The sequence below is a fragment of the Micromys minutus genome (assembly GCF_963924665.1).
Source record: "Micromys minutus genome assembly, chromosome: 4".
Lineage (NCBI taxonomy): Eukaryota > Metazoa > Chordata > Mammalia > Rodentia > Muridae > Micromys > Micromys minutus.
The window spans coordinates 3,529,923-3,553,068 of NC_137973.1; the positions used below are offsets into that span (position 1 = coordinate 3,529,923).

At 42.8% G+C, this 23,146-nt stretch overlaps 2 protein-coding genes and 1 pseudogene across 7 annotated transcripts in view; 2 read left to right on the forward strand and 1 right to left on the reverse strand.

Moving 5' to 3' along the window:
* The window catches only part of KCNAB1 (potassium voltage-gated channel subfamily A regulatory beta subunit 1), a gene marked incomplete at its 5' end in the record, with an annotated part of 412,738 nt that extends 403,380 nt beyond the window's left edge, over positions 1-9,358 (forward strand). For all 5 annotated transcript variants that reach the window (XM_080916526.1, XM_080916529.1, XM_080916527.1 and 2 more), the window contains 3 exons: positions 119-239; positions 2,900-2,988; positions 7,727-9,358. In XM_080916526.1, the coding sequence (XP_080772652.1) occupies positions 119-239; positions 2,900-2,988; positions 7,727-7,816 (300 nt within the window). In that variant the 3' untranslated portion in view covers positions 7,817-9,358. The remainder of the gene's footprint in view (positions 1-118; positions 240-2,899; positions 2,989-7,726) is intronic.
* Positions 9,359-10,946: 1,588 nt separating this feature from the next.
* SSR3 (signal sequence receptor subunit 3) lies at positions 10,947-22,939 on the reverse strand. The gene is made up of 5 exons (XM_080916324.1): positions 22,745-22,939; positions 21,875-22,001; positions 18,857-18,955; positions 14,049-14,180; positions 10,947-13,168 (listed from the first exon to the last, which is right to left on the reverse strand). The coding sequence occupies exons 1-5, from the start codon at positions 22,875-22,877 to the stop codon at positions 13,102-13,104; spliced, it is 558 nt and encodes a 185-aa protein (XP_080772450.1). The 5' UTR covers positions 22,878-22,939; the 3' UTR covers positions 10,947-13,101.
* LOC308419551 (high mobility group protein B1-like) lies at positions 19,582-20,196 on the forward strand (annotated as a pseudogene). The gene has a single exon. The product of its transcript is annotated as a high mobility group protein B1-like (transcript).
* Positions 22,940-23,146: the final 207 nt, after the last annotated feature.

Genomic DNA, 23,146 nt, shown 5'->3' on the forward strand with positions numbered 1-23,146 from the left:
CTGGAAATCAGGCTCAGGTTCACTAACTGGTGAGAGCCATCTCTCCGGCCGCACCTGACGTTCTTGTTTTACCTAATGTCGTCCTTGCACAAGACTCAGATGTTGTCATTACTTCCAGTGCTACCAGTGGTTGAAGGAAAGAATTGTGAGTGAGGAGGGGAGGAAACAGCAAAGCAAGCTGAGAGACCTCTCTCCGATTGCCGAGCGCCTGGGGTGCACACTGCCTCAGCTGGCTGTGGGTAAGCAACCGTGACGCATGCGTGGCAGGCTGCGCTCTGGACTGGGGGCTGCTCTCGCTAACACTGCTGAAACAGATGCTTTGGCTATGGTTGATCCACGCCCTGTCACGGTAAAATGTCTGCCGTAGGGACAACCTGACCTCAGAAGCATCAAATTCTGTACACACAACAGAGAAAGTGAATTATTCAAGGTTTCCCAGAATTTTCCATATGCTACAGTATCTTTTTCTTTCCTTTCTCCCTTATAAGAGAGTTGTATGAGAATATATCAGTGAAAATACAGAGAGAGAGAAAGTTGGGGTGGGAATGGGGAGAGAAGGGAGGGGACGGGAGGGGAGGGGAGGGAGGGCAGGAGGGAGGGAGAAAGGGAGGGAGGGAGGGAGGGAGGGAGGGAGGGAGGGAGGGAGGGAGGGAGGGAGGGAAATAAGAGAGAGAAAACAAAGCTGGGTGGGTAGAGAGCAAGGGAGGATCTAGGTTTTGTGGCAGGGGCAAGGATACATATATTGTATGAAAATGTAATAAAAATACACACATACTCAAATGTCTGAGGTAAACTGTGTCACACAAAGACACCCTTTTCTTCTGGCTCAGGTTCCTCCCCCTGTTGACACTCAGACAGGATTGGTGAGAGATTGAGAAACAGGGCTCCACAGAGGCTCTGGCTCCTGCCACACTGAAAGATGACACTACAGGGCAGCTTCCCCTGGAAACTTTTCAACAGCCATGAAAACTGTTCTTATGCTGTGCCGTCCGTGAAGGTCACGGCCACCCAAAAAACAAAAGCACTGGCACTGTCTGTTAGGACATAATGGGAACTACTCAGTTCTTTTCACATTTGCCAATGGCCATATTAAGAAAGAAAAACAGGAGCTAGAATGAAGGCTCAGTGGTTAAGGGTGTTTGCTGGTCTTCCAGAGAGCCAGTTTGATTCCCAATACTCATGTCCAGAGGCTCAGAACCTTCTGCAACTTCAATTCCAGGGGTGCAATGCCCTTTTCTGGCCTCCACAGGTACCTGAAGACATATGGCACACATTCATACAAACTAAACACTTTGAAAACACTTTAAAATGAAACACAGAAGTAAAATCCATTTTAATAGTCCATTTTATTTAACACGAGCTGCCCAAATTATCATTTCAACATATAATAAAATTACTTAGGCTTTTTAAATATTCCTATTCAGCCTGTTTTCAAAAATCAACATGTATTTTACTTCTGAGGCACGTTCAGCCTGACCATAGGTTTAATATTCACACATGATTAATGGCCCCCACATTGAGCACAAACGCATTCAAGCCTGCAGGTGATGGGGGCCACACACTGCTGCATACACTTCCCATTCACTGAGCTTCTCGGACTCTTAGACTTCCAACAACACTGTGAGGTGCATGCCATAGGAACCTTGTCTTACAAATGTTACAAAATGATTTACTAGGCAGCATGACAACTGAGAAGGGAATAATAAAATAGGTATTAATTCCAGGAAAGGGGGCGGGGATCCCAATAAGAAACGGCAGCAAGTAATAGCAAAACACGGCAAAAAGACAAAAAACCAAAACAAAAAACAACAGATACACTGACCCAGAGAGATAAAAAGCCAGTGGCAAGGTCTGTGCAATAGAATATTTGTGGACAGCTTGGCTCTGCTGAGGTTAAAAGGTAAAGAATTACAGCAAACAGCACTAGAAAACTGGAAATGAAGGCTGGAGAGATGGCTCACTGGGTAAAGCCGCTTAGTACCAAGACTTGGTTGGTCTCCAGAAACCACAGAGTAGAACAGACTCCTGGGATTGTTCTCTGGCTGCTATGTGTAGTGTGGACACCCTCACACTGAGTGAGTGAAGAAGGAAGAAGTGGCTCATCATATGTCCCAGGGACTTTAGGGGCACACCTTAATGCTTTCTTTAGAAGAATTAAAAACCTTTAATGCAGTATGTTCAGTTTCAGCAAGAACAGCAAAATGACTGTGTGATCGAGGTTGTTCATGCCTGTAATTCCAGCACTCGTGAGGTAAAGGAAGGAAAATCTCAGGCTATATAGCAAGCTGGATATCATCCTAGCTCCATAAAACCCTGCTTAAAAAAAAATCAAACATCACCGAAGGAGGGTAGAAGAAAGAAAGGATGGTCAAAGATCAAAGAGAGGTTTGTCAGATTGGCTAGGGCCCAGGAAGAGGTGCCGGACTATGAAATTCCATGGTTCTCTCTGGTTTACTCCACTAGCCAAGTAGAAAACACAGGTTCAGTTTTGATGGGATTTGCTAAAGCAGAGAAAGGCCTGGGGCTTTGAGAGTTAGTGAAAAAGCAATTGAGATAACCAATGCAAAGGGTTGACAGCTGGAGAAGTGGCGCTCCATATAAGAAGAAAGGGAGCCTGGCAGAAACAAGATTCCAGACATTTTCAGTTGGTGAGCAATGGGGTACCTCATCAACAACATATTACTATCTTGAACTCTGGTAGTTGGAGCAAAACAAGAAAGCTAGAAAGCCACAAACCTACTCTTCAAATGTATGGACTCCATTAAGCTTCTGAACAAGAAGGATGCAATTTCAGTTTTTAAGCCCAAATAGTGTATCCTCTATCACACACACACACACACACACACACACTAATTTTAAGCATATCAATAACCCTGACCCAGTGCTTTGCTCTTTCCAGCATGGTGCCTGAGAAACGAGGGTGTGAGCTCTGTGCTCCTGGGATCGTCCACTCCTGAACAACTCATTGAAAACCTTGGTGCCATTCAGGCAAGTACTGCGCCCCTTCTAGCAAACTCCAGGAAATGTTGCAGTGTGTCTCCAGGCAGTGCCTAGACTAGAGACCAGGAATCACAAAGCTGTAAGAGAACCGGGCTGTCCCCTGCTTATTTAACAAACGTGCTTCTCAGATTCCAGCGGTCCCTTCTGAGTGGGGCACTGCAGGCCAGTGTCACCCCTGGCCACCAACAGGCCTAACTGTCAAACTGTCCTGCTGGAGATGACTATGGGAAAATACATACTATGTATTCATTTGTTCCTCCCATAAACTATCGCCAATATCCTATGCCAAATCCCTTTTCCAATCATCCAGCAGCATCCTGTGACCCTGGTCATCATACCACTTAGGGTCTGTCCCCTCTGCTGTACTGTGAGCCCGAGAGACCTCCACTCCAGTCCCACTTCGTTATTACTCCAGGAGTAACTGGAAAATGAACTCCTGGTTGGAACTTTCGGAATCACATCCCCTGTAAAAAGAAATTCAGGAGTCCCATTCCATGCCCAGGTCCTGCCCCCCACGTGCTAGACTGAGGGTGGTGCTGACCTGGGCAATGTGCCGAAGCAGGAGGAGGGACAGATGATCAGGGGCATCTGAGGAACGGGGTGGGGCTAGTGGTCTGTTGGTCCTGAGCCTGCTCCTCTCAGCTTTGCCCTCTGAGGGTCCTAGGATGAGCCTACCCACTGCTTAGCCATGGCCTGCTGAAACGAACAAAGATGCTTCCCTCTTGCTCACTGGGAACACTCACGGCTTCTTGGCTCTCCATCTATTCCCAAAACAAGCCCTGTCACCTCTCCTCAAACCAGAAAGATGAATCTTAAAACTCCTGTGAGAAACAGTCCAAAACGGAGGTGTATGCCTTTAATCCCAGCAGAGGTATGTAGACCAGCATGGTACACAGAGGGAGTTCCAGGAAAGCCAGGACCAGACAGAAAAGCCCTGGAGAGAGAGAAACAGAGACAGAGACATACAGAGAGAGAGGGAGAAGGGAGGGGAGGGGAGGGGAGGGGAGGGGAGAGACCGGAATACACTGGTACGTAAGTGGTTAAATGGTACAGATTACCTGCCTAACCAGCACCTTTCCCCAGACCAGGCAGTGGGGCAATCCTCCCCAGCTATCTCTAAACTCTGCCCGGTCATGGTTCCTCCTGGATCCTGGGGAACCTTCACAGGGAATGCCCCTGTAATAAAGCACAGCCTCTTCCATCTTCTTCCATTTCCTTTATGCACTGGGAAGACAAGGTTGCACATGGTGGTGGGATGGGGCACAGTTTGTACACAGGAGTGAGTTCAATACAACAGTCGATTCCACTCGTGTATAGAACACTTACTGCATCTGGCACCAAGTAGACAGTTGGGTTACCGTGATGAGTAAGAGCAAGAGTCTGTCCTGAAACTGCTGGTGGAAAGAGTGAATTAAGAACTCGATGCTTGAAAAACGCTAGCCTCTGAAAGCTCACCATGTAGCAGATACTGACACCACAGGACACAAGATACTGTCCATCTTCAACAACCTTACGTTCTACTAGGAGACTGATAAAATGCACAAAATTTCAGATTGTGAGTTACTAAGCAAACAAATTGTTGTACTAGCGGGCGACTGAGAAAGAGGTGGGTCTACTTGACATAATGAACTGTGCCAAAGCCTCCTCCCTAGAGGGTGTTTATTCTGAGTCTTTGATTTGTATACCTTGCCATAGCATGAAAGAAAGCCAGCAGTACATTTTAGGAACAAGGAAGAGCAGTACAAAGGACCTAGGTTGAGAGGGAACATGGCTTATGCCAGACTATCATTTTCCTTATAGGTAAGGAATCCTTTACAAAATTGAACAGATTTGCTTCTATTTGAATGTTCAGAGATTCCTAAGGCTGCCCCAAGAAAAGCTGGATGCATCACCTAGGTGACAGCAGAGTGGATGGATTTGCGGATCTGGGAAGAATTGATAAAAATCTTGGCTGGAAGAGAAGTGCAGGATTCCTATCATGCTAACACCATGATCCTCAGTCCCAGGAGAAGTCACAGCAGGGGCAGCCTTGAAGCAGCACCCTGAATCTAAGCTGTCAGCTGCAGGAGACCACTGGGCTGTGAGGAAAGGATACTTTAATTCCCAAAGCGTTCTCTCCCTAGCAAGGTTCTGGTTGGCAGCAGGATGGGATTTCTATTCTCAAAAGGCAAAGGGCAGGGATGTTGCTCGGACAGCCTCACTGCTTACACAAGGGCCTACAAACTCCCCTTCCCCTCCACACCAAGCACCAGCACATAACTGTCTAGACATGATGTGATGGAAGCTCTGGATGTGGAGAAAGTGCACTGGTATCTAGAGATTCCAAGCACTATTGGAAGTGGCTGCAAATGTACAGAAAATGTGGAATGCTGGCTACCATAAAGGAAAGGTCTCAAGGACCTGCTAAGTATGAGCAACGAAATATGCCTGTACATTCTTGTATGCATATGCGCACCCTTACCTTCCTCTCTTCCCCCTTCTCCCCCCCACCTCAGGATTCTAATCTTCAGCCACCAGGAACACTTCAGGACACCCCTCCCCGAAAATTAGCAGTGCTCAACCTCCAAAGTAACCAACTTGCAAAAAAAAAAAAAAAAAAAAAACCATCATTCTCAAAGAACTTAGTCCTGGAGACCCTCCATGATGACCCCTAGTCCCAGGAAAACATCCCTAGCCAAATGTCCCATTACACCACCACGTCCTTTAGGCAATATACTAATGTTGTACAGCTAGAACAATCTCATTAAATCTGCACAACAGCTTAAAATGCTGGGAAGTATCTGCTGCATTTTTAAAAGTGGTTTCACATAAAATTCTGAACGTGTGTCTCCTTTAACACTACACACATTGATTGGAATTTCCCATTTTATTCAAGTACTTTTCTGTTTTCACTGTTTCTAGCTGATCGGTGTTTTGACAACGATGTTTTTCATCTCAAGTGGCTAACCCACTGGATTTCCTTCCAACAAATGCAGTTTTTAACTCCAGTCTCATTTAGTCTCCAAGTAACTTTAGCACCTGAGACTCCAGAGCCAGTGGGAAACAAAACTCCTCCTATGACTTCAGGTAGAAAAAAAAAAACAAAACAAAACCAGAACCACAAGTTTCCTAGACACTGGGTCTGTACTACTGAGCCAAACCCTAGAGAAGAGACAAGGTCACCTCCGCCAGCAGGCCTGAGGGAAAGGCGAGGCCCAACCTCAGAACTGGTCATCCTAACTGCATCCCACCCATCTCTACACAGGGTCAGACTATTCCAGAGAGAAAGCAGGTCTTTGTCCCTTGTCTCGTGGTATAATGCTAGCCCTGAATAAGCAGCTGCCTCATGCAAGTCCCTTCTACACAAAGCTCCTACTTCACACCGATGCCCACCCCACACCCTACTTCACACCGATGCCCACCCCACACCCTACTTCACACTGATGCCCACCCCACACCCTACTTCACACCAATGCCCACCCCACACCCTACTTCACACCAATGCCCACCCCACACCCTACTTCACACTGATGCCCACCCCACATCCTACTTCACACCGATGGCCACTCCACACCCTACTTCACACCGATGCCCACCCCACACCCTACTTCACACTGATGCCCACCCCACACCCTACTTCACACCGATGCCCACCCCACACCCTACTTCACACTGATGGCCACTCCAGATCCTCTTTCCCATTCCACTATCACTAGCTTTGTTAAGTCTTCCTTTCTTAGACTGATTTTTACCATCGGGTACCTTTCAGACTCCCCCACTCATCCTTCACCTGTCCCAGTACCTGATGGGGTAAGCGAGGCCTTAGAGCACCAGTTCTCAACCTGTGGGTCACGACCCCGAAAGGGATTGCATATCAGCTGTCCTGTATATCAGATATTTACATTATGATTCATAACAGCAAAATTATAGTTATGACATAATAGAAATGACATATATAAAAATAACTATGGTTGAGGGGTCACCACAACATGAGGAATTACAGCAAAGGGGTGGAGCATTAGGAAGGTAAGAACCACCATGTTCGGTTTCGCAGCAACCTAGAGAATGAAGTCTTAATTCTTATATAGTGGCATTTGAGCTCTCCTACACAGTCCAGCTTCTCTTCCCTTATCCCGACCATCTCCACTAGTCTGTCCTTGGCATCACTCCATTTCCCTCTTCACATACATGCTGTTCCGTTTATCTGGGAGGCCTATAAGCTGCAAACATCCTGTACCAGTTCTAAGAGCAGCTACATCAGTGCTAACCATTGCTGCAGCTTCTAGCCACATGAGACTATTAGAATACATGGTGTGTGTGTGTGTGTGTGTGTGTGTGTACTTAACTATATCCTCATAGGATTTCAAGGTCTTAGTACTACCTTCAAAATACTAAGATATTTTAGCATTTAAGAGATAGATACTAAGTAAAAACGTGTTAGCTGGATACAATGTAATAAAAATGTACTAATTATTTTAAAGACAGCTAGCATAATTATCTGCTAGAAAAGATTGCTTACATTGAATTTCCACCGGATAAAGCTACTCTGTATTCCTGAGACTTCACTTCTTCAGTCACCAAACACAATCCCTGACTTGAAGCTTGTCCACTGTGGGGATGGGGGTTGGAGGACCTTCATTTCAGCTATGGCTTGCAAGCATATCGCAAGTATAAATGGTGGCTTAATGTTGACCACACAAGACAAATACTCAACCTAACACCGTCCTCTGTTCTCTCCCACCCTCAGGTCCTCCCTAAGATGACGTCACATGTGGTAAATGAGATTGATAACATACTGCGCAACAAGCCCTACAGCAAAAAGGACTATAGGTCATAAGGCAATGCATGTGCCACTTAGGCTGCATGGGTAAGATGGTGGCTGGGCAGTGCGGAACGCCTGACCCACTGTGCCCAGTCACTTAGCAGCTGGCTGCTCAACCTCTAGTGGCCCAGGATTCTCTGGGGTTTCTGCTGTTGATACCACTGTGCACCCGGAATTCTGAACACATCTGAAAACTCACAGGCCAGAAAATCCATTCTATTTTCTTATCTTGGACTGGTCCCCTAGCCTGGCATTGGTCTGTGTACCTCATGTTTTTGCAGTGGAGTGAATACTGGGGTAGGGGAATCTAATCCTCAGAAGGCTGTACATATATATTTTTTTCAAAAGAACAAAATTCACAAGATACAGTTTATGACCTGCATAGGAAACAGGATATCCTCACTCTTTAGTCTTGCTTGCGAGAACAAACAGAACTGATTTACTTTTTTTTTTTCATATTTCATATCCACATTAGCAAGTTTTATGTCACCTGTAACTCAAATAAAGTTTCTAGGAATTTGCTTTGACTATCTTGAAAGTTATGTTGTTGCCTGGCCCTGTAGTTTAACTGGGGTGTCTCTCAGGGTTCTAACAAATTCATCCACATAGTTAGAAAAGCATGGCTACCCCAAGCTTTACTAGATACATAGTGCTAATTTATAGAAGGGTTACAATGCTAGGGAAACAGCTTTAAATAAAGTGTTAAGTGTTCATCTTTTTACTCCCTATTAAAGCCTGCATATACTTTCAATTGCTCGTAGGCACAATTTCTGTTGAGTTTAAATATTTGAGCTTTAAAAACACATACATACTCAGTTTTATAATTCCCAGAAAGGCAATGTTCAGTTTACCATTGGGACATTATTCTATAATGCCTGGTATTTTCTGAAGTTATTAACATGAAAACAAATCATAGGCAATGTTTAAAAAAAAAGATCTTTCTCATTCCTCAGCACATGCTGGATTAATTAACTTGCCCAAAGAAAAAGCAAAATATCCAAGAAGCTCCTCACATTAATCGTGTCACACACACCATATGCATGAAAGCTCTTTGCATGAAATAAAGGGCTTAGCTTTGCACTCAGAGTCTGAGATACACTTAGCCCTGCCCCCACAGGTTACCTCCCCTCACTGCACCCCACTGGAGAGCTGCTAAGACTATACTGTGTGGATAAACCACAAGGGGTTTTGTTGTTTGGTTCTCAGTACAGGTGGGGTCAATTTCTAACTCTATTGTCTATCTATAGTGGACAACATTCCTCATCTAGTTAGCAAGCTCTCCATCACTTTAAGATTTACACAAGAAATATATGAACTTAAAATCATTCTCAGTTAGGTTCTACATCCTAAACTCTAAGTGAAAGATACCAAGAAAGATGATTGTTATTACCTAGACTGGAGTAGAAACATGGAAGTTTCACCCCTGAGCATCTAACAATGGAGATGAATTGACTTTCCTACTATCGTTGTGAATTGAATCCACTGAACTACTGTATGTATGAGTGGAGTGCTGTCGAAATGCAAATCCATTCACTTGCTTAGAGTAATAAAGGCATCTGCAATCTCACAGCACATCTTTTGGGTCTTTCATTTTAAGGCTTTGAGATCTATATACATTTCCCCGTATATACAATACAAATAAAATGTCACCAGGAAATAAACAATCATCACCTAAATAAATTATACAGGAAGCTGTACTGCACTGAATGCTTAAGAGAAGTCAGCTACCAAAACCGGCTGAAAGAGGTAGTGTACACCCATACTCCCGTCTCTGGGGAGGCAGACTGCAAGGAGTCGAGTTCAGCCTGAGTTACAACCACCACCATCCCAACAGCAAAAAATACAAACAGCCTGAGATCTGTGCTGCAGACCTTGAGAGCTGGCGCCTGTAACCTCAGCACTGGAGAAACTGAGGGGGAGGGGTCTAAGTCTGTGGCCAACTTGGACTGCACTTAAGAAAACTAAAAAATGTTTTGCAAACTCCTTTCCTTTTCAGTGGATTTTGGAAAAGTGCATGCTAAGGCTAAACTTCTCAACCCCACTTGAAAGAAGCTGCAAATTTAAACCAAATATAAGCAGTACTGGTTAGCTGTGCAAGCAGCCAATTTAGACATACCTACCAAGGTAAATCAAGTAGTATGTTGCAGTTTACCCTTAAGAAAAAAGTTTCATTTACTAGGTCTCTCTTCAGAACTCCTGGGCAAAGAACATACTGCCAAACTCCAAACTCTGTGCCTGGATTCCTACTCCAAGAACTGGTACTTCAGACTGCCAAGTATCATTCAAGCACACAGCAAAAGCACTGCTTCAAAGAACCTAGGCTGCAAAGCCACTATCTGTATAACAAGGAACTCAGGACAGATAAGAAACTGGCCCAAACACTGCTAGCTCATTACAAAACCAGGCCTGCAGCCATGCACTGAGTGTGCTAGTCCACAGCTCTTTTAAAGGTTTGATTTTTTAAATTTTGAGTGCCTACTATGTGAGGCATGTGGAGTCTTTTTTTCCTCTGTATTTTTTTTTTTTTAAATTTGTTATATATGAGTACACTGTCGCTGTCTTCAGACACATCAGATCCCATTACAGATGGTTGTGAGCCACCATGTGGTTGCTGGGAATTGAACTCAGGACCTCTGGAAGAGCAGTCAGTGCTCTAACCATGAGCCATCTCTCCAGCCCGAGTTTTTCCTTTATAGGGCTGTTTTACGCTCACATGTATGAGAGCTCACGTTTGTGTTAAAGGAGACAAACTACTCCACAAAAGTCCTCTGATCTTCATGAACACAATGTGACATACGTGTCCTGCTACCCCAACTTCCTCTACCTTTAGCTATTGTGCCTGCGTCCACATACCTACCCATACAAATTATATAAAATTGAAGTTAAAAAAGAAATTAAAGATCCTCTTACTAACTACCCTAAGACTCCAAAATAGGTGGGAAATAAAGGACATGCTGGTGTCCTCACACACACACACGCCTGGTAGGAGCATGAGAAGGCCCAGCAGGCACACCCAGCACAGCACGGCAGGGCCTGACTCCTCACTGCCCAGTGACTTCAAGTGTAATTACACGCGTAGGGAAAAGGTCTAATATAAAATGTGTAATAAATATTCAGTTCACATAAATAATTACAGAAAAAAACACATTTTTAAAAACAAAGTTTAATCATACTTATTAATAACAAGACTTTTTGTAAAAATGCAGAGTATAAATTCAAATTCCATTATTTCAGTTAACTTCAAATTATCCTTTCCAAATTAAAACAATATACCAAACAGGACAAGTTATAAATTTAAACCCAAGACTTTATTAAGTTTTGAGTAAATCACTAAGGTTCTACCCATCCCACACGAGAGAAGACTGTGAGCACTCTGAATGCCCCAGCTCACTGCTGTGATGACGCACGGGGTCCTCTCATGGTACAAACTCGGCCCTGGGATGTCGCTGTCTATGTGTTATGAACACTTCATAAGCTGTGTCAGAGTATAAAGGACTGATACATCGATTCCTTAAAGGGAGTTGGTGATATGGCACTATGACTTCACACATAGGTATTTATTTGGTAGAACAGAGTTAGACATTTTGAGAGTTAAAAACAAACTGTAGGAAACATAAGAAAGAAGAAAACTGCATAATCACTCTCCCAACAATCTTTTGGTTACTAATTAAAATTAAATTTGAGGCTGGCGTTCACCATTCTTGAGCTCCTGGTGGTAACTTTCTCCCCATCCACACAGGCACCGCCACCTAGTGGCAAGTTTGCCGCAGCCACTAAGGTGTTTGGCCCAGCTCTGGTAAGAACTTGATGGTGTATCAAATGATCCTATTAGGTAGATGCACTAGTGCACAAGCTGCCAGCCAAATGCTGATTAAAATAAAACAGTCTGCATGCCTTATGGAGATGTCTTTGCATTGAATGTCTTCGAATTTTCCTAGTCATCCCACACTACCTGGAAAAGGCACTCAGACAGCAATGTGCCACCAAAAGAGCTGAGCACTCGGAGATGAATGACTCTGCATGCAGACAGTCAGGAGGAACTCCTCCAGAGTCACCCAAACGTACACAGACCACAGAAACATCGTACAGTTAGGAACAAAAGCCATTGCATTCCTCTTAAGTTTCTAAGTAGAAACTAGATGTTAGTAATATTTCCCTTTGAGGTGCCATTTATAGAAAGTTCCTGGGTGTGGCAGACAGCAAATAATTCGGAATATGGAATCAGTGATCACAGTGTAGTGTTTTTCCAAACTGGGAAGTCACAGCGCACACAGACAATCTGTATACAATGGAAGGGTGAAGGGACATGGGGGAAGGACCACACAACATGGAGCTTAGCTAGAGCCCTAAAAACTAATGTGATCAGCATCTCACAATTGAAAGGAACCGTGAGCAAAGGGGCTAAATTTATTAAAGTCCTCATGAAAAAAAATGCTGACAACCATTTTAAACCACTGTAAATTCCTTGGAGATTTCAAAAAATTCCAGGGCTAAGTTCACAAAAATTCTTTTGGTCTCTCATGTGTCAATAATCAGGATAGAAATATTCTCTCTTAATATTCTGCCCATGGTGCTCAGCCTGGTCACAGAAACAATGATCCCAGTGCCTTCACACATCAAACCAACATGGCAGGGTCAAGCTGACCTCCCTGGCCACCCAGGGCCAAAGCCACACAGCTGAACAGTGTGTGCTTCAGCCTTACAGGCCAACACTCACAGGCCTGGGTACTATTTTTAGGTTACTACCTTGGCTGCCTTTCTTTTAAGGAAAAAAAAAAGGATTCTGCAAGTTTCCCTCCCTCAAACTGGAGAGGCCATGTTTAGAGCCTTGTTTAAAAAAAAAAAAAAAAAAAATGAGGCTCCTGTTTAACCCCTAGGAAGAAGATTCACTCTAAGATTTACAGTTTAAAAAGTTGTAATGTTGTGCTCGGAACACAGAGAACCAGTTATTAACTTCTTCCTCCTATTATAAATAATAACAGCTCAGTCCAGGTTACCATGACCTCTGACAGACGTAGGAAACAAGTTATTTTCTCCTCGTGATTAGAGCACATTGCAAGACTTCTTGCCTTTTAATAAATGTCCTGGTACTCTGAGTTTCCCTTTCAATTCATTTAATTTCAACAATCTGTCAAAAAGAGCCAATAAACAAACACTAAATTACATCCTACTGCATTTTTAAACCCTCCAACTCCAGACTATAAAAACATCTTACGTTTCCCCCAACCTGGCCACCCTGATGCTTTCCCATATACCACAGGCCACCCCTAGATACAGAGGCGGGGGCCAAGCTACACGGTCTATTTGGAGCCAGTAGACAAGAGGGCGATGAGTCCAGATGAAGCACTTATGGACAGAATGTAGTTCCTGCAAGAATAACGTTAAGGAAAACATGAGACCTTAAACCAGTTTTTCAACAAAAACAGAGCTTCTCCTTACCCACACAAATGCTGGACTGTCTGCACACACAGCTCACAGCACAAGAGGCTGTCAAGCACGAAAAATATCCACAAGCAATGTGCTTCAATATGGAAGACACTTGAGCCAAACTTAGAACAAATAATAACAAAGAACACATCTTAGTTCCATCTAACCCTCATGAGAAGAACTGCTCAAAAAACATGCAGACATAAACAGAACAGTAAAGGGGAAATAAATCCTCAGGTCATTCAGAAGGAGGTTTTGAGAGTCCCTGGCTATTTACAGACTGAGCAAACCATGTCGGGGGCACTCTGGCAAGGTCCACTAGTACTCCCAAAAGACAGAAGGTGGAAGGTGTCTGGCTGTATTTTTCTAGATAACACTTTTTATTTAAAAAAAAAAAAAAAAAAAGACTCTTGGCCAAAGCTCAATGTGAAAGCATCTTGAACACTATGAAGATACTACAAACTCTGCATTTGTAATGATCACGGCCATCACCTAACCCCAAAGCCAGCATATGAGCATGGCAGAACTAGGGAAGACAGCACATCGACTCTGACTTGACTTTTGTAGAACAGGAAGGCAGACCAAGTCAGACAGTATAATACTGCTTTATAACACATTATTTACTATAAAACTATATAGATTTAAAAAATACTCAGCCAAGCCAGAAACTCTTAAGCTCTAAGTCCACAGACACCTACCTACAGTTAGTGTTATTTAACTGACTCTGGGAAGGTTTTGTTTCTCCTAGCATACCAGACAGCTTAAAATTAAAACAAACTACTGTTTATAGGATAGCTTCTGAAAACTTTCTAAAGGATACACTGTGGGGTTGAAGTTCTTCAGTATAAAGAAGGAAGCAACGATAACCAGAACCAGGAACAGAGTGTTGTTATAGAAGATGGAGAATGTTGTAGCTTCATAATCGGCAACTTCATTCTTCTTCCACAGGATTCTAGAGATACAAGTCAGATATGTTTATAGATGTGACAAAGCCTTGAAGTACCATATAGCTCTCATTCATTAAAAACAAACTGTTCTTTGTATTTAAGGATGAAAATGCATTTGCAGTATTAAATTTAGAGGAAATTATTTTTCCCCCACTGAATTCTGTTTTTCTTATTGATGCTAAATAACAGTTACTGGGTGTGTTACCATTTCGCCAAACAGCCAAGGATCTAGTAGAAGGGACTGATATTAATTGCAACTGACATGATTTTGTGAGCTCATAAAATAGGCATCTTTAAGATTCCCAGAAAATGGAGTATCCAACCTGAGAGGCTTGTGGACCATATATGTCCCAGGACTGCTAACACATTTATAGATGACGTCATATCACACATGAATAAAAAAGGTTGATACCCTTAGTTAGATCTGCACTTAAAACTAGGTCTCAATGGTTGGCTTCTTTGGCTTTAGCTTCTCTAGGGGCATAATGTAAGCCTTTAGTTTCGCACCATAAAGAGATAATGCCAAGAACACAGCCAGTCACAATCTCACCAGGTCTATCTTTAACTGTCTTTACTGAACTTGAACAAGAAATCTATATAATCTTTAAGAAGATGTTTCTAACTTCCATAAAATTCTTACTTTTAAGTGCTCCCATTTTATCCGCCTTTTATCCAGGAGGCCAAGAGGATGCTTCAGAATACTCGTGATTAAGGCAGACTTTACTTCATTTGGCTAATTAACTTTGCAAAATTGTTTTTTAAAGACTAGATTATACCCTATTGGTAGGGTATGAAGTCAAATAAACTAACCAAATGCCTAAAGATATTAACTGGCTTTTCTTCTTTAATGCAATAGAAAAAAATGTTGAGAATCCCCCACACAGCACTGTAGCTACACTTCCAGAGGCATCTGTATATACATACAAACTATTATACTTGGTAAAAGTTTTAGGCTGCTTCACTATGGAGTCATCAGCAAAAAGACTAAAAGTCTCCAGGGAAGATATTCTACTCTAAAGTCAGATGATACAGAGCCCCCCCACCATCACAGGGACTAATAACTGACATTTCTACTTAGCACATGCTCTAATCCAAACTCAAGAAGCTTGGCTATAGGAGTTAATAAAAATATTATCACCCAATCTTCACTATAAAAATCTGTATGTACACACACACACACACACACACACACACACACACACACAATTTCCTTGATTTTACAACACCACTTACTTAATAAATGTATTTGCCTTTGATAAACAGGAAGAATGTTACATTAAAGTATAGCCAACAACATTCTGATTTCAAAGAGGAGTAAATGTAAATCTAAACTGGAGGAAGACATTTTACCACTCTTACACTGCTCCAAGGAAGTCAGGCACAGTAAGCCGCATAGATCCAATGAGCCTGAATGCTAAAAAATACTCGGAATCAACACGGCTATTTTTAACTCTGGCATAAGACCCAGTGAGCTATGGTATGCTTTTATTCTGCTGATTAAATCATCCCGGTGACATCTGAGCAGGTCTCCCTAACTCTGTTCATGCCATGACCTGAAACAGAATCACCTCCAAAACAACTAAGATGAAAGTCTGACGATCCAATCCATGATGATACCCCAGCTCCCATGTTACATCAGGCTACATAAACCAGGACCACACAAACGTCTTTGAAAATTTTCTAGTCTACCACATACTGGTTATTCTGAAATAATTAAAACACTCTAAATGCATTCATTGCCAATGCTGCCACCAAAGCTTTACTAGAAGAAAATTTATCTTGGGAGAATATTTCCCAAGCAATCATTCTTCAGGGACAGCCAACTATCGCAGGAGAAAAGGAAAGACTAAACAGAAACTGTGACAAGGAGGTATACTGTCTAAAGAGCGTCAGAAAATCAAGAAGTAACAGTCACACTTGGGAGTCTGAATCTCTGACTCGCCACTGTTTGCTTCCATCCCTGAGTGCACAGCTGTAAACAGAGCCTGGAGAGAACAAGCTGCTGCACCTTTTCTTACATCAATCTCCCGGAAGCAGCACATCCTTACACAACATATCCTCAAAACATTCTGAGAGAAACACTAACAGCACTCAGTTCTACTGTTGGCAAGAGGAATTTCATAATCTCAACTTTACACATCTACCTGACAACTTTGAAAAAGCTAAGTTAACAAATGGTAAACAGGTCTCATTCCCAGTTCCCACTTCGACTCACTGATAATGACCACCTGAACACCACACTGAGAAAAATTCTGAGACATGTCCCAGAGTCAAAAATCAATACACACAGCAGAAAGGGTAAGTCTGAAGTGGACAGGTGACACCTATTTGCCATTTCCAATATGACCATCTCCAAATCCTTGATTGCTGTGTCAAATACTCTGAATTTAGGTAACTACAATATGCACTCCAATTTAACAAATATTGTCCTACACAATTCAACAAAGGTGGTTTTAAGGTTAGATTCCCCAACTTTTATTCCTACCCAAAACTATGCAACAAAACAGCTATGTGGCCAAACCTCACCACTGCTCCCTACAACAGGCCTTCATTGCCATGACTTTAGTATCACATCCTTATTTTAATTATGTTCAGTTCCTTTCCAAACCACTGTAGAAGCATTGTTCATTAAGTTACTTGGTGTTCCTTAAATTAGGACCCACTTGATAAAGTTCTTCCAAGGGCCAGTGCCAGGAAGCCTTCTTTTCTGCAGGGCTTGCAAGCACTTTCCATCAGAAGGAAAACAGCATGACCTCACATGCTTCCTGAGCACTTGGACTCAAAGTAAGCGAGTGCTCAAATGCTAGAGGTAATGCCAGTCATTTAAACAGCTTTCCTTGCTTTTAAATGCTTCTGGTCTTATAAAATTCTACTACTTCACAAGGCCCACACAAAGTCTTCCTAGAGAAAGTGGAAAGTGAAAGTACTCTCCCACAAAGTACCATTCTAACACTTAAGATCCATGAAAGCAAACTATGCACCATGCTGCTATTTAAACATCTGGTAAATTCTTTTCTTGTTTGTTTTGTTTTATTTTGTTTTCTGAGACCAGAGTTTCTCTGGGGTTTCTCTATGTAGCCCCTTGTAAGGCTATCTTGTAATGTACTATGTACACGAGGATGGCCTCAAACTCATGGATTTGCTTGCAGCTGGGATTAAAGGCTTGAAATACCCATACATGGGCCAATATGGTAACTCTTACATACACCAATTTACTTCATCAATTTGGGACTTAGGCAGTTCATAGCAATAAATTGTTTAGGAAATTGGCTATGAGCGGGTATATGTGTGGGGGTGGAGGGTATTGGAAGGGTTAACAAACATACCACCACAGACTCAGGCAACAAAGGACAAACCCAGTTCCTTCTTTCCCTCAGACAGTGCACAAATCCAGTATTCATATATACCATGGACACCCCTTGGGATCAAAACAACTAAAAATGTTAACATAATACCCTGTACCCTGACAGACATGGGATAAATGACATATAAGCTCTGCTGCTTCCTAAATAGCAGTAGAACAGTTATTAGCATAGCTTCCAGGTCAGACCGCCTGTATTACCACAGAGCTATGTACCAGCAGCCAAGTTACCAAGCCTTCTGACGCTTGTTTTCTGTGGGTGTAAAATGGAGATCAAAACAGCACCTACTACTCACTCTTTGTGATTGTGTGATTGTAATTACATCATTTGTCCCCTTCCTTTTTGTCTCTACACGCCCTCCCATGAATGCCCCTGTGCTTTTTTTCAGATTCACAACCTTTTACTTTAACTGGTGGTGGTGATGACCTAGGTCTTGCGTATTTCCAATTATATAAATACAGCTTATTCAGTCTGTATGCTACTGTATGTATGTTCTCAGACCTGACTACTTGGTATTGGACAACCGATTGGTGTGAGCGTCCCTGGTGAAGACGAAATATTTCTTCTGCTCTCAGCATTCCTTAGTTGCCTGTAGTCCATCATCAGGGCTGGAGCCTCATGAGTGTTCCCTTCTTCATCAGATTGTCTATCTGTGTCTTCCTTGTTCTGGTCACCCATGTTGATGAGATTTCATGGGTGTAGCTTCTCTGACATTTTTAGGAGACTAGAATCTCACAGCAAACTTCCTGCTCCTTTGGTTCTTAGAATCTCTCTCCCCCCTTCAGTAATGATTCCCAAGCTGAAATTATGTAGTAGATACTTTACATGTAGTTAATCTTTGGAATAAATCAGCTGTATATAGCTCAGAGAAAACACTCCAGTGGTAACAAAAATTCAAAAGAGGCAGACATAACTATCACCATTGCTACTACACAATTCCAACATCTTTAATGAGATTTTAAAAACTGACTTCCTCCCAAAGTTTATGACTACCACTTTAAATAAAAAGTCAAGTAGGGGTAGAAAGACAATAAAGAACCCAGTACCCATGTAAAAGCAGGCATGGCCCCACCTGTAATCCCTGTATTACACTCTGAATGCACTCCTGTAATTCCAGCTCTGAGAAAACACACAAAGAGAAGTTGCTGGCCACCAACCAGGTCACTGCATGTTCAGCCAGACCCTCAGAGGAACACAGAGGAAAGTGACAGAGAAACTAATACCTGAACCTGAATGTCTTCTGATACTTCCTGACATGTCTTCTGGCCTCTAATGTGTACACACACACACACACACACACACACACACACACCCCAAACCTTTCATCTTTCTCCTTCCGGGACATCTTTCTGTTATCAGCTTCAGAAAGTTTTCGAGTCACTTCTTTGGAAACAGCATCCTCCCTCTTCTGTGCTACTCTGAAAGAAAACACAGAAAAGTTAAGTTTCCACATGCTCTAGAGATGAAAATCAGTCTCAAAAAAAAAAACACCACTCTGTACTCACACTTTATACTGTCAACAGGAGGACACTTTATATTTCAAGAAAGTAAAGTATATAAAAAGTTCCAAGTTTATTACACCATACAAACCTAAGAGAAGCTCAAGAAATTCTCAGGATGTGGTTTGTTAGTTATGGGATTTGATTTCTGCTTGAAAGGGAGCATTTTTCAAACTGAAGTATTTAATATGGGTATAAAAGTCAAATAAGCAAACTCAATTAGGAATCACTGTAATTACATTTTATTTTCCTCACATTCACAAGATGATGTTTTATGAATGATCTGATTTCAATTCCAAGTGAACTACAAAATAGACAACTTGATTTAATTCATGACAAAAAAACAACAAACTATCTTAAAACTCTACTATTAACCCCATTCCAAAGGACAATTTCATTCAAAAAAAAAAAAAAAAAAATAGTAAGCATCTGGCTCCCGCTCTCACAGCCATTGCAGTCCATTGAGCTGCAGAGACAGCGCCGGGGCGAGCGAGAGCCAGACAGACACGGGGTGACTGTGCCTCACGGAGGAAAATCAACTAAACATGGGCAAAGGAGATCCTAAGAAGCCGAGAGGCAAAATGTCCTCCTATGCATTCTTTGTGCAAACCTGCCGGGAGGAGCACAAGAAGAAGCACCCGGATGCTTCTGTCAACTTCTCAGAGTTCTCCAAGAAGTGCTCAGAGAGGTGGAAGACCTTGTCTGCTAAAGAAAAGGGGAAATTTGAAGATATGGCAAAGGCTGACAAGGCTCGTTATGAAAGAGAAATGAAAACCTACATCCCCCAAAAGGAGAGACAAAAAAGAAGTTCAAGGACCCCAGTGCACCCAAGAGGCCTACTTCGGCCTTCTTGTTCTGTTCTGAGTACCGCCCAAAACTCAAAGGCAAGCAACCCGGCTTATCCACTGGTGATGTCGCAAAGAAACTAGGGGAGACATGTAACACACTGCCACGGATGACAAGCAGCCCTATGAGAAGAAGGCCGCCAAGCTGAAGGAGAAGTATGAGAAGGACATTGCTGCCTACAGAGCTAAAAAAAAACCTGATGGAGCGAAAAGGGGGTGGTCAAGGCTGAAAAGAGAAAGAAAAAGAAGGAAGAGGAAGATGAGGAGGAGGATGAGGAAGAGGAGGAAGAGGAAGGTGAAGTGATGAACAAGTAGGTTCTAGTGCAGTTTTATTCTTGTCTATAAAGCATTTAACCCACCATCACCCCTGTACACAACTCACTCCTTTCAGAGAAAAAAATTGAAATGTATGGCTGTGTAAGATTTGTTTTAAACTGTCCAGTGTCTTTTTGTATAATTAACACACTACCGAATGTGTCTTTAGATAGCCCTGTCCTGATAGTATTTTCAATAGGCACTAACCTTGCCTGTATAATCTGGGACTGTAAATTGACATGGGAATTTAAAGCAGCTTCTTGTTGGTACACAGCACACATTAGTTATATGTGGGGACAGTAGTTTGTTTTTTTTCCTTTTGGTTTTATTTTGGGTTTTTCTTCATCTTCAGTTGTCTCTGATGCAGCTTATACAAAGATAATTGTTTTTCTGTTAACTGAATACCATTCTGTAATTGCCAAAAAAGAAGGAAGGAAGGAAGGAAGGAAGGAAGGAAGGAAGGAAGGAAGGAAGGAAGGAAATAGTAAGACCACGGTCAGAGGCTAACCAACACTTTAGTTAAATTAGCCACTGTTTGAGTTTCCACTAAGTCAGACAGAAATGGTTTAAACAAACTCAGATCAGAGTCTGCACATCTTAGAGGATGAAGAATATATGAAAACCATACATCAGCTAGTCATGATAGTAAATGCCTATAATCCCAGCATTTCGGAAATGGATGCAAGAAGTATCATCAAATAGCTTACACAATGCATACACCAGAGTACACCCTTTTGTTTCCAGAGTCCAGGTGGAGACTGCTACATCAGTCTAAACCAATGTGGCTACTGTGAGAAATAATTTAGAAAGTAAACAGATAACATAATTAAGCTCAGAATCCCTACTGCCTTTAAACAATGACTTTAGAAGCTGGAGAGAAGGCTCAGTAGTTAAGAGTACCCGATGCTCTTGCAGAAGAGCTGAGTTCAGTTCCCAGCACCTCTATGAGGTAATTCAGAACTATGTGCAATTCCAGCTCCAGGGGATCTAACACTCTCTTCTGGCCCTCAGGCAAGGGACACACACACACACACACACACACACACACACACACACACACACTCTTCCAAAGTAAAAAGTAATTGATAATATTACTTCAAAGAAAAAACAAACCTAAAAGGCCCTACTGAATAAACAAGAGAACAGCCAGCTCCGCCCTCCTGTTTTATCTTTAGGGAAGTAGAGTATACATGTGCTTAAAACATAAAAATTTACTGAGTAAAACGAGTTTCTTCTCCTAAAGCTATTAAAATAATTTGTCTTATGTGATCTTGAAATTCAAGAATTGTTATTGTCTCCTATGTGAATAGACTATAAGATTTTTTTAAAAAATTGTAACTGGCATTGAAAAATGTCTGAGAATTTTTAATTTTTTGCTTCCAAAATTAGTAAATGGGCAGCCTAGAACGATTTCCAGAAAAAAAAACTATTGAGTTTCAGAAATATTCATTTAATAGTTGTTTTTATGATCAAATCAGAAATTAAAAGCTAGGATTAAATATTCCACCCTTCCACTGAAATGTCAAGTCATATGGCTCAAGAGATTATCAATTCTACAGGAATTGCTCTCTTCACAAAATATACACACATTTCAAAGTAATGCTTATGAATATAAACCACCATTAGGAAGACACCCTACAATAAATACACAGGTTGGGGGTGGGGTTAGGGTACTTACTTGTGCTTGAGAACGAATTTCACATTCTTGTACGCAAAGGCTACCAAGTAAGTGCTTACTAACGTCATTACACTGTAGAGAACGGCGGACTGGATGAGATCCATGTGCCATATTCTCCAATACAGCCCTGAGACAGACAAAAGGACACAAAACATTACTACCCCTTACACACGCCTGCCAGATTAACCACAGCTAAACCAGTCCCACCCAGTATCTGAGGAACTGGGTTAGTCCCAGAGTTCAGGACTTTCCCAGTTCAGAAAGTTAGGTTGTGGAGATATTGTTAGTCTAGAGATTTCTTCATTTTCTGAGGGGGGGATCACAAATAAGAATAAAAATTTCATTCATGGAATGCTATTCAGTTAAAATACAGGCCATTTTGAACCAAATACTGTCCCAAAACACTGGTTAACTTGCTGACGTGGCTGCTCTCTGACATCAAAACAATGCTTTGTCTGACCAGTGAACCAGGGGGTTCCATACAGCATTCACTGCACCTTGAGTCTTTTACCCGGCCAAAATAACAAAATACGTTTGGACGTGATTGGCCTGCGACAGTGTGGGTCAGGAGACAGTAAACTCGGAAAACCTGCGTTTTCTCAAGTAGCTCTCTAGGAGTTGGATGCTCAGGGGTGAGGGGAGGGTTGCCACGGGTCACGCTGCTCATTCCAGTGAAGGTTATCTCTGGGTCTGCCACTTGGCTCATTAAAGACCCCATACTGTCAAACAGTTGTGAGGGGAAGGACAGTGTACCAATAAGCGAATCCGGGCCAGAACCCGCTCCCGGCTCAGAAGCTCGCCGCCCCCGACACTAGGCCTCCCCCACCTCCCGCCACGTCCCCGCCGCCCGCCCGCCCGCCCGGGGCTCACAGATGGGGATGGCAGACACGATGAACGCGTTCCCGAAGAACAGCGCCGACGATTTGGCCGACAGATTGCGGCTGAAATCCTGAAGGAGCAGGTCCTCCTCGGACTGCTGCTTGGAGCTGCCTTTGGGAGCCATGGGCGAGCTGAAGACAGGGGCCTGGAGCAGGAAGACAGGGGAGGCTCAGAAGGCCGCGTGTACGTTCGCTCCAGGCGCGTATCCGCCCGCGACCCGTCAGCACAACGCGGAGGCGGGACTCCGCAGGGCACGTTACGTTGGGATTGGTCGGCGTGCCGTCACTTTACAAACCTCGAGGCATGATTGGGCATGCGAGCAAGACATCCGCATCCTTCAACGCCACAAGGAATGAAGGGATTTGTAGTCTCCAGAGGCAGGCTTGGATAACT